The following is a 12127-nucleotide window of genomic DNA, read 5'->3' on the forward strand; positions in this document are numbered from 1 at the left end:
GATATAATAGATTTGAACTTTAAAACAAATAAATGTTAGCCTAACAGAAATACTGTAATACAGTTATACAAATATAACTCAGTTACATGTTCCTTACCATTAGTGTCCCACATGGTGAAGGTGGCTATCTCATCACCTTGGGACCATTTCCATGGACTTGCTGCATCTTCTCGGTATAATCCGATCCAGCCGTAGAGAACAAAACGTTCATTTTCTTGTTCACTTCTGACAGTGACCAGATCAGTATAGTTGTGCCTGCAGTATGCCTGTGCATCTCTCCATGTCATTATGATAGAAGGGGAGTCATATGCAACTTTCAATTGCCCACAAACAGGACAAAGGAAGAGCAGCAGTTGAATGAAAATGCACATCTTTGTCATCATGTTTTCCACAGGAGGATGACACTAGAACAAGAAAAGCATCCACAGACAGGAAAGAAATAGAGAGAAATCTATAGTGAAGCTCCGCTTTATTCACTATGTGGTTTTACTCATATATACATATGATGTGAAAAGCTGATTATAAACCTGCATTCATGCAGAAACAAGAAAACAATGCCAGCAAATAACTAAACAGCCATTCTTGGAGAATGAGTGGGATACTGTCTCAGCTGGTTAACATGTTCTTAATGTACTGTTTTAGCATTGTTAAACTCCCTTCTATTAAACAGCGACAATCTTAGTAAGTGAAGTGACCCTTTCCTGTCATTCATACGCACTCTACCTAACTTACAGCAGCAGAACTTACCTTGCATGCATTAGGAAGGAAGCTCTGAAACTGATGATGACATTTCTTTGTCAAGTCTGGGAATTACTCATTTTACTGAGACATTTTACTAGTAAATTGTGCCTGTTGAAAAGTCGAATTACTTTTCAACAGGATGCAAAGCAGCAACATTCAAATGCTTTATGATAAGTCAAATGTGTCGCACACGTTTACTCCATTTCTTTTTATTGCTTTCAGTTCCCACTTTCTGCAAGTTCTCACCACTTGCAAGCAGCAAACTATCAAAGTGGATGTTTTATGTGTTTATGTTTATGTGTCCAGGCATGCTATGTATGAACTTGTGTGTTTATGTGTGGCTCATTGGGACCTGATGTATGTAAAAACAAAGAATTACGTGATTTTAAAAAAAAATGTTTACCTGATTTTTTTTTTTTCTGAGAACAATGAGATCTACATATGAGGACATTCGTTTTTAAATTTCCATAGAACAGAGGCAGAATAATTTCCTCGTAAGTGGATATCAGGCCCTTGTAGAGCAAAATTTAGTTTTTTGGTCTAGAATAAGGCATGCTGTATAAAGCACTTTGAGTGCTCAGGTAGAGTAGAAAAGCACTAGATAAGAACCAGTCTATTTACCGTTATAAATACAGGCTTTTTGTGTTGTTATTTGTCTTGTAATATTTGAAACTACCAGACCGCTGCTGCACACAGCAGAAAAGAAGAAACGGTTAACTGTTCCACACAGCTGAGACACCATTACACACAACATTTTAACACAGCAATACAAACAGGCCTAACTGGGCACAGCTAACTACAGTCTATTACATTTTGCATATTTCACCGGACTCAAAAGGCAGATTTGCAAAACATACAGGTAGCCAATTGCCCTTCTGCAGCAAGGGCAGTAGTGTTAATACTGCTTAATTCAATGGCAACCCTACAGGGACAATTCTAAGAGTTTCCACGGGGATAAAACCTTTTAATGTGCTGGTCGTCTGTTGTGCTCCGTTTTTAAGCTGGTAGTTAAATAAATATTTAAATAAAAAATAATGTTTTCATATTACTGCCATGGCTTATGATAGGTAATGGGGTTAGGTCATTTTGAAAAAACTGACTGGGTGCTGTGATGCTTGTCTTTTGCGACCCAGCACCTCTGCCTTGCACTGCCTTGTACAATACTGCAGTAGCAAACATGAAGGATGCTGTTAGACACAAAAAACTGGAAGTATTAGCTTTTTGTTATCGTTTTTTGGCCATAAAAACTGAAAAAGCATTAAATCTGTAGTCTTTAAAAACTGGTATTAGAAGAAATGTAAATGTGTTACACCATAATTTGGAGGGTTTTTGTATTCATATATCAAATAAACAACAATTTTTATTCTATGAATAAAACCTGTGTGAACTTAATCTCACATAAAATTATATTACTTAGTGGAGAATAATTTTGTCTATAGAATTGGGTGTTATTTTTGGGTTTAATGAATATTATGAGTTCTATTTGTCTTTGTGGATCGTTTATGGTTGTTTGTTGATGTGATATGCCCCTGGACCCTTGTCTTCCTGTGTACGCATTTGAGTGTGTGTGCTGTGGTGTGTTAGTTTTGCTGCCACACCAGGCCAGGAGAGTGTCTCGCCTTTGAGCCAGCCACACCTGGGATTAATCACTCACCTGTTGCCTTTCTGCCTAATCAAGAGCCCTACATAAGATAGCAGTGGCACGACATTGTTAAACTAGGAACACAGTTAGTGCTCATGCTTGTGTTACTGCGTTCTCAGTTATTCTCCTGTTTGACTGGTGAAGGCGTATTTGTCGGCTGGTGGATGGGAATGTACTCACTGTTGCGTCTCTTGTTTCCAGGAGGATTGCGGAAACATGTGGAGGACACCGAGGAGGACAAACACTCACCACGGACTATAGAGGAGAATCACAACACAGGCGCACGAAGAACACACACACTGTGATCGTTGGCACTGCTTTCTGCTCTCTTCACTATAAATAAACGCACCATCTTCATTCAGAAGTCCTGCATTTGGGTTCTCTTTCAACCAACCCTGACAGATATTGTGTTACACAGTTAAACCCAGTTCATCTACAGGACAATGCTGTAGTGTGTTTTTTCATATGTCATACACACAAATTTACAGTGTTTGACATTAACATAATGTTTTACCGGGGTTTTTATACCCCAGCTCTAGTAATATCTTTTGACAAATACATTAATCAGCATTTATATCTGTTTACCATCTACACTGCTGTGTATCTGGAACAGTCCACTTGTTAAAAATGATTTATTAATATTTTAAGAATCGTATAATTAGCTGTATCAAAGGAATTCTTGGTTTTAATGACCTGATTGCTTACCATCCCTGAATAGATGGAAAGGTTAGTTTTTACAGGTTAAGATGAAAATACTAACAAACACATCACATTTTACTTTGTATTACTAGCTGTAGAAGACATCTTGGAATGATTGATAACAAGCTGTTCTTCACATTTTGTAACTCACAAAAATACAAAAGTTTAGCAAAATGTCATAATGTTATTGGGATTATATGGACTTCATCTGGACTGGATTAATGGATCATTTATAAATGAGATATGATTGAGTTAATTAGTTGCACTGGTAAGTAGATTTTATTACCATCACAGAACGCTATGGTGTCTATTTCCCTTATTTACTGTTAAACCATCCTGAGCCACCAGGAAAATAGAAAGTTAAATAAAATTAGAGTTTGGTTCACAAGAAACATGCTCTTATTATTTGCCCAACTTTAATTTTAATGCAGTTAACATAATTATGTGTGTAAAGTGTAATCAATGTGTTAGCAGTGTTGAGTGAACTATTTCTGCTTTCTGTGCTTTGAGGCACTTCTGAAGCTCCACAGCCGAAAGTTACGTCTTTGTTTTAAGATTTAATTGGCTGTGGTTTGATCTTAATGCCCCTGGACAAAGGTGAAGATGAGGATTTACAGAACAAGATGAAAACATTTTTCATATTTCACTCAGTATTTCTAGCTGTAGAAAATATCTTGGAATGATTCATTATCCAGATGTTCCTCACATTTTGTAACTCACATATCCAAAGTACAAAACTGAAACAGCATCTCACAGTTATACAGACTTCAACTGGACTGTGTTATATATGAGAGTGAGGATTTTTTATTGTTATTATTTAAATGGTTTATGGCTAATTTACAGTCAGTCTGTTCATTGTTTCACTCTATTGCTGCTAAAATGATCAGTGCCATGGGCATTCCTTGTGTTAAGGATAATTAGGGGGTGAATAATGTTTCTTAAGAAAACAATGAACAAAGAAAAGAGGATTAAAACTGCACTCTACACACACATAAATACAATGTTTTACCATATTGTCTGCTTGTACTCCAGCTCCAGTTATGCATCCTACATACATAATACAACACACTTATATCTTCTTACAATTAAATCTGCAGTGTTTTAAAAAGTTTGTCTATTGTTAAAAGGATTTATTAGTGCTTTATAAAATCTGCACTTTGAAACAAATTGCTTTGTTTCTAAGTTTTATCATCTGAATGCTTAGCAGCCTCTGTCTAGAGGGAAATGAGAGGATTTACAGACCAAGATAAAAAGCCCAAGGAAATTACAGCAAAGCCATTCATTATATTTTAGTCATTATTTCTAGCTGTAGAAAGTATGTAGGAATCATATAGTATTTTGGATTGATTGATAACCAGATGTTCCTCCCACATGTTCCTCACAGCATTATTGGGATTGTAAGAAACTGACTGGGTTAATGAATAATTTATGAATGAGATAGAGCATGTTAACGCTGAGCATTAAGTGGGTTTTGTTTAGTCACTGAAAGCTAGGCTGGGTGTTTCCTGTTTTCCTGATGAGCTAGGCTAACTAGCTGCTGTCCATAAATGTGACATATAATATTATAAATGTGCTTCCTCAAAAAAACAAAAGAATATTAGCAAAATTTTAATTAATTGTATATTTAATAATGTAGGAAGATTTTGAACAAAAATGTAATTACCCAGCAGTCTGAAAACAAGTTTACATGTGCAGCATCAGTCACAGTATTATTACACAGTATGCTAATGTTTTTTAAAAGTTAGAGCGACATTATCTCATCCTTGTAAAATCCACACACAGAGGCATTACATCAACACGCAGACCAGGGTTCAAACACACACACACATAGACACACACACCTTATCGCTGGTACAACCAGGAGAGACAAACAGATCAATAAGCACTACCTGCACCAGTTAAGAACTCACAATTACCGTCAGTGCCTGAGGAGAAGATGACATTTGAAAAGATTTCTCAGGATTTCAGCACAGATGGGCATTCAGTCTCTCACCGTCAAAGATTTCGACAAGGTACAGCTCACTTTACAATCAAATTCAGAGCAGTTTCTTTTCTGCTTTTTTTTATATACCACCGCTTTACTCCCCCCTTGTGAAATCTGACCTCGTGGCACTTTCACTCGTTTACTCATTTTGGTTTCAGATACATGTAAAACATTTGTAATAAGTGTGTTACATTGTTTAAAACTAAACCACATAGCAGATTGCTCTGTCACCTATTAAGAAAGTCCCCATTATAAATTTATTTGATTTATTTTATTTACTGAAGACAAAATATTTTATTAGGATTTTTAACTGAGAGGAACATTTTCAAGGTCTGTTTGCAGATGGAAGCAGACCTGCGTTTCCACACCACCGACTGGTTATACTGAGTCTGAGCCTGCTGAATGCTGTTCTGCTGATAGCTGCTGTTGTCACTGGGATTTACTGTAAGTATGAGAGTCAACAAGAAACTCCTTAATCTGAAGTATAATCCTTGTTCTGTATGATATTAATCGCACAAAGCAGTAGAACCAAGTACGAACGACGGTCTGAAACTGCAGAAATTCATATAATTTACTTTTACATATATGAATATCTGGTTGATTGGAGTTTATTTCTAGACCAGGGTTTCTTAATGTTTTCAGTGCCAAATGACACAGGGAGACTCATGACTCAAGAATAATACTGTATTTGCAATGTTTCATTTTGGACACATTACAAGCACAGTATTTGCGGTGTATGTTGGTATATGCCATTTTTACTATCATGAAACAGGTATATGTTGCTTTGCAGTTGCTTTGGTCGCTAGATGGTTGCAAGTTTTGCTAGTAGTATGCATGGAAGATGCTAACTTGTCTGCAAACCCTCACTAACTACTTACCGAGCAGTAGTAAACTGTGAAAAGTGCAACCAAATGAAAATCGTTTGCCTTCAAATCAAAAATTCTGCCTGGAGAAATGTGTTAGTTGCCGCACATCTTTTACTTTGAAAGCAAATGTCGTCTGTTTCTGCATTTTGGCACACTGCACCTAGAAGAGTAAATGGTTACTGTTTGTGCGTACAATAGTGTCTTTCATACAAATTAGAGGTAATCAAAGCAATCTGCTGGCAAGGTTTTTCACTCAGCCATAGTCAACAACCTGAGCTCAATTCCAGTCACTGGACCTTTCGGTGAATGTAGTTCTTTGTATAGTTATTCGTATATATTAGCTGGTATCTGTATCTGTGACATGCACTCATACTGTCTATAGATGCAATATGCTAACAAATCTACTTTAAAACAAACACGTGGAGCCAATATGGCATCTGGAAAACTGAAGACCACAAACCAATGGCTGACATCACTGTGACTAGAGCAATCTTTTATATTGACCCTCTTTTGCTTTCTCATTTCTTATCTTTCAGGTGTCAAAGCCAAAGACTTTCAGGTTTCAGATTCATCTGTTTCACCCTTGTTGATTGAAATGAACCATCTCCGCAACCACAGTGGTATCATCAAAGAGAGGCTGGAGGCCCAGGCAAAACTGGTGAAAGAGCGCGCCAACCACGTGCAGCTAAAGCTCCAGGTGAAGCAGATGAAGGTCGAAAATGATTTGCTTCAGCGACAAATTGAGACACTAAATGCAGCGAAATCAAATCTCCAGACAAATAAAACTCTCTTAGGTAAGTTCAACCTCCAACCCGTCTTTGTGAACATGCAGCATGCTGTGAATCTGCACAGCTTACTATAAGATAGTAAATGGTTGTTCGATCTCTTTTGGAACAGAGGAAACCTGCGGCAGATGCCCAACAGGATGGCTCCTTCTTAAAACATCCTGTTATTATTTTTCTCACCATGAAATAAACTCCAGAAAGAACTGGACGGAGAGCAGACAATACTGCATTAATCAGGGCGGTGACTTGCTTGTGATCAATAACTTGGAAGAGCAGGTTGGTCAAAAACAAAGTATCTCCTTCTTAAATAGTTTTTGTAGGCCTCTGTGTCTTGTTTTAAAATGCCAAAAAATTTGAGCACACCGTGTGTAATGATTAAGATTCATTTAAATTTCATAATTTTGGTGCATTAAAAAAGTAAAGCCACAATAATACAAGTTTAAGTTTAGCAATTACTCATTAAGTTGTACTTTATTAAGAGCTTTACACTCAAAAACTTTACCACTGCTACATCTCTGCTCGTGTGTGGGTCTGCGTGGGTGTGATTTAATTAGACTGAACTTACTTTAAATTGGCAAAGTAAGAAAAATAGTACTCCTCCAACTTCTTAGAGCACATATGTGACATCTTGATAAAGGCTAACCACGGGGAGCAAATGTTTTATATTCATGATGGACAGCATTGCTGAGCTACGCCTAAATGAAAGGGCTTTTAAATTCTGTTTGATCACACCATACTTATTTGTCATAATTTAAAAATCAAATTGAATGTCTGCTTTCTTAAAGCTCCTCATAACCGACAACTTTCAAAAAGTGAGCAGCTCTGGCATATGGTGGCAGAATGGATACTGGATTGGCCTCACTGATGTGGTGACAGAAGGAACGTGGGTCTGGGTTAACAATGTGACCGAGGTGGATTCATTGTAAGCGACTCGTGAAGTGCTATGATTCATTACTGACAAATGTACTGAAAACAAGTTCCTCTCTAAGCGATTGTGCTTTACTCAAGGTACTGGAGAAGTGGGCAGCCCGACAGCTCTGGTGAGGAGAAGAAGAACTGTGCTGCTTTTCTTTTCTTTACCGATAATGTGAAGACGTGGTACAATGTAGAATGTAGCAGCAAACAGCTGAACTGGATCTGCGAGATGGAGCCAAAGCAAACCACAAGGGGATCTCAATGATGATATTTTTAAATAATAATAGCAATAATGTCATAAAAATCGCTCAAATAAATTAGCTGTAACTTGACATGTGAAAAATCGTGTTATACACAACTGTAAGTGACATGTTTTCTGTTTTTTGTTTTTAAAGTATTTTGACGACACTCAGCATATTCAGTTGTATATGGGGGAAAATGTCTGCAGTATCTGGTCTGTCATGATTTTAAGATGTTTAATGCTTAACTTGATGAAATAAAAATTCATCCTTAAAGAATATTTCTGATCCTAATCTTGTTTAGATGATCTGAAAACTCTGCTGTTCCTTTACCTCCTGTAAATGGTTAACAAGTGAACTTGATTTTCTGTTTGCATTGTTACACACACATGCCCAAACACCCGCAGGGCAATGTCCTAACAAATACTCTCTCTTTCTCGGGTGATCTTGCTGCACTCTTCTCATCTCGTCAATTAAAATGGAGGACAACGGAAATAATGCTGGCTTTTTTGAGAGTACTTATAACAAACTGACTTATCCCGAGGACATTAGTGAAGATGACCACTCTTTCAACTTGAACCAGGAGAGGCGGCAAGGTAAATGACAAGAAGATGAATGATGATTAAGGAATTATGTTTAATGTTTCTTCTCTGCCAGAAACTAGCTTTGCTCTAAGAAAGTGAAAGCTTCACAGCACTTTTTATAACTTATGATTACACATCCACATTTTCGCCCACCACTTGGGTGTTATTTTGATGTTGCTGTATTGTGCATGGCTCTGATATTTATCCACCACTTATCTGTGTAGTGTCCCTGTCCACAATGGGGCCTGGATCCTGTTTAAATCGTTACAAAGTGCTTGCAGTGAGCCTGGCAGTGCTCGCTGCCTTTCTGCTGGCAGTTGATATTGGCCTGGGAGTCTACTGTAAGTGATTACTGCAAGCTGCAGTTTTTGTTATATTGAGAAAATTTTTAAATCTAAAAAACAAAAGGTTCAACGGGAGGGAAAATAATCATCTCTTGTGGGAAAATCGAGGTCAACAAAAAGGGATTTGATTTATTCTCACCTCACTCTTTTTATCTAGTTTTAACTCCCTGGTTTGGTTTTCCACCCTGTAGCTTCACTGCTTATTCACCTGTGTTTGTGTCCTCAATAGGCAGCTAATTTTACTGAAAAGTCTCCAATAAATACTGTTTCACTACCTGCCTGCCACTAAAGAGTAGCTAAAGTTAGCAGGTGAATACAGAAGAAACGTTAGCATCTATGAAACCGGATATTATCCCCTCAAATTCATGGAAACCAAAATAATAAACCCCAGTCGTTTTTTCATAAACTGTACAAGGTTGTTCTGTGTCAGCTTTCTAAAACGTTTGTTTCTGCTGCCCCCAAGTGATCGAAAAAGGAAAAAACAGAAAATGCAGGTTTAATTACTGACATTACAAATGTACCTTAAATAACGGTCACTAAAGTAGCATCAGGGAAATTCAGAGTTTGTATTCGCTTAGAAAAACATATTAGTTGACGCATTTTTTTCACCTGGTTGCAAACAGAAAACTTTTTATACATGATTTAAGCTACAAAATATGAGGTGTGCTTGATTATTTGATTAATAAATATGTTAATTTATAAAAAAAAATTGTGTATATGCTTTTGCACCAATAACTATTATATCAGGTTTTGCCCACTTTATTGGCTAATATTAGATTACTACAGATCACTCATGCCAAATGCCAGACTAATTTGAGTTTTCATTTAATTACAGTATTTCTGTTTCATAATTTATCCATATAAGAGGACCAACAAGCTGATAACTCAGTTGTAAATACCTGTTACTTCTTTATTTAGAAAGGGTCACCAGAGCAGGTGGATCAGAAAATGTGGCATATTTAACCAGGATTTTTGTTTCCACTCTTGAACTGGGGATCTTTTAGTTGTTAGGCAAATGTATTAACAACTATACTAAAGAGCTATTCACTATGTTATTTAATTATGGGACAATTAAAAAAAGGAAAATGTGTAAACAGTCTTAAAACTAGTCTAAAAACTGCCTGTGTTCTAGATAATAAATATTTTTAAGTGAGGTTTGTCTGCTACTGCTCTTTTTGTTATTTCCGTTAGAGTTCTTTCTTCAGCTGTACCAACACCGTAAAAATTGCACTGTTTTTAAAGTCTTCCTTTTCTCTACTTTCAGACTACAGACTTACTTATGGGAACCATTTAGTAACAGACGTCAACGCTGAGATTGCCAAATTGCAGGCTACTTACAACGCTGCACTCCAAAGCAAGACTGAAGCCAAACAGGAGGTGGCGAAAGAGATCAAGTCGCAGCAAATTACCAAGTGGGAGCTTGACCATCTGAACAGAAGGAAAAAAGATAACGAAAAACTAATAGACAGAACTGAAACGGAAATAGCGATGTTGGAATCCCACATGCCAATGCTCAGTGAGAGGCTTTTTCTTTATTTATCATGTTAATAAATGCACTATAATTGCCATGTCATTCCTTTTTTTTGGTTTTTGTCAACAGAAGAGGGCTGCAGACAGTGTTTGCCAGGCTGGACTGTCATTAACTCCATGTGTTACTTCTTCGCTTTATCTGAGGAACTCTCACGGAGATCATGGATGGATGCCAGACATTTCTGCAAGAGGCAAGGAAGCGACTTATTGGTGATCAACAGCAGAGAGGAACACGTAAGACTCAACGTTTAAACAACACAATGAAACTTACTGACAAAATCTTCTTCTTCATGAGAGTTCCACTTCTCATGAACAGCACTAGCATATATGAATGTTTGTGTGTGTTTTCATGTACATGTGTATTTCCTATATTGTCAGATGGCCCTTGCTGAAATGGTAAAAATGTCTCGAGACCCCTCGAGACCGATTGCCCACAGTGGATTCTGGATCGGACTGAGAGATGCAGATGTGGAAGGAAGTTGGACGTGGTTGGATGGGACAAGGGTGGAAGAGGGGTATAAATTCTCCTAAAAATCTTAATCCATATTGACAAAGTGAAAGAAGTTTGCTTGCTATTTTTTTTTTCAAATCGACATTTACATAAGTACTCACAGCCTTTGCCATGGCACTCAAAATTGAGCTCAGGTGCATCATGTTTCCACTGATCACTTGTCAGTGGTTTCTATTAGTTTTTGATTGGAGTCCATTGTGGTAAGGATTGTATCAATGCACAGATCTGGGAAAGGGTACAGAAACATTTCTGCACCCCTGAAAGTCCCGATAATGGCTCCATCATCAGTAGATGTAAGAAGTTTGGAATCACCAGGAATCTTCCTGGAGCTGGACGCCCAGCCAGTCTGAGCAATCAGGGTGTAAGTGCCTTAGCGAGGTGACCAAGAACTCGATGGTCACTCTAATAGAACAACTCTCAAAGTTGTTCTGGTCATGTGCAAAATGCTCTGGACTGATGAAACAAAGACTGAACTCTTTGGGCTGAATGCCAAGCATCATGTCTGAAGGAAACAAGGCTCAGCACCTAGCTAATTCTATTCCTACAGTGAAGCATGGTGGTAGCAGCATCATGCTGTGGGGATGTTTTTCAGCAGCAGGAACTACTCAAGACTACTCATGGTCGAGTTGATGATAACTTGCTCCAGAGCACTATGGACCTGGGACTGGGATGAAGGTCCATCTTCTAACAAGACAACAACCCTAAAGGTGGCAAAAGGTGCTTCAACAAAGTATTGAGTACTGAGCAAGGGCTCTGAATACTTATGTACATGTTGTATTTTTGTTTTTTGCTTTTAATGCGTTTGCAAGAATTTCAAGCAAATCTTTCTGACTTTGTAATTATAGGCTGTTGTGTAAAACTTTGAAGTGAAAAATGAATCAAATCCATTTTGGAATAAAGGCTGTAATGTGAAAAAATGTGGAACAAGACAAGCGCTATAAATTCTTTCTGAATGCCCTGTAACCATTATCCACTTGTGATAACGTAATTTAAGTATATGTCAGTTTATTAATTTAAGTATATATGGTAATTTCCCATATATCTCTGTCAGAGCACACATAAAAAAAACTAAGCAAAGTTACCCATCTCTTGTTTCAGATACTGGAATATTGGAGAGCCTAACAACCAAAACAATGAAGACTGTGCTGCAATGTATCCCAGAGAAAACCCCTTTAATTCATGGAACGATGCTCCATGCAACTGGAACCTGAAATGGATTTGTGAGAGGACACCGAGACCTTTTAGCTCTAGCTTAAATGTTTAAACAGAGAGTCAAGTCTGGCTTTA

The 12127-nt window shown here is 37.5% G+C and overlaps 2 protein-coding genes across 2 annotated transcripts; both read left to right on the forward strand.

The window, feature by feature from the left end:
• The first annotated feature begins 5018 nt into the window (after positions 1–5018).
• LOC134644604 (CD209 antigen-like protein E) lies at positions 5019–7897 on the forward strand. Its single transcript, XM_063497690.1, has 6 exons — positions 5019–5094; positions 5409–5510; positions 6469–6726; positions 6830–6993; positions 7503–7639; positions 7726–7897. Exons 1-6 carry the CDS (start codon positions 5019–5021, stop codon positions 7895–7897), a joined length of 909 nt encoding a protein of 302 aa, XP_063353760.1.
• Positions 7898–8349: 452 nt separating this feature from the next.
• LOC134644762 (CD209 antigen-like protein B) lies at positions 8350–12125 on the forward strand. The gene is made up of 6 exons (XM_063497808.1): positions 8350–8467; positions 8680–8796; positions 10064–10315; positions 10400–10563; positions 10708–10844; positions 11939–12125. Exons 1-6 carry the CDS (start codon positions 8350–8352, stop codon positions 12102–12104), a joined length of 954 nt encoding a protein of 317 aa, XP_063353878.1. The 3' UTR covers positions 12105–12125.
• Positions 12126–12127: the final 2 nt, after the last annotated feature.

The sequence above is a fragment of the Pelmatolapia mariae genome, linkage group LG16_19, assembly GCF_036321145.2.
Source record: "Pelmatolapia mariae isolate MD_Pm_ZW linkage group LG16_19, Pm_UMD_F_2, whole genome shotgun sequence".
NCBI lineage: Eukaryota > Metazoa > Chordata > Actinopteri > Cichliformes > Cichlidae > Pelmatolapia > Pelmatolapia mariae.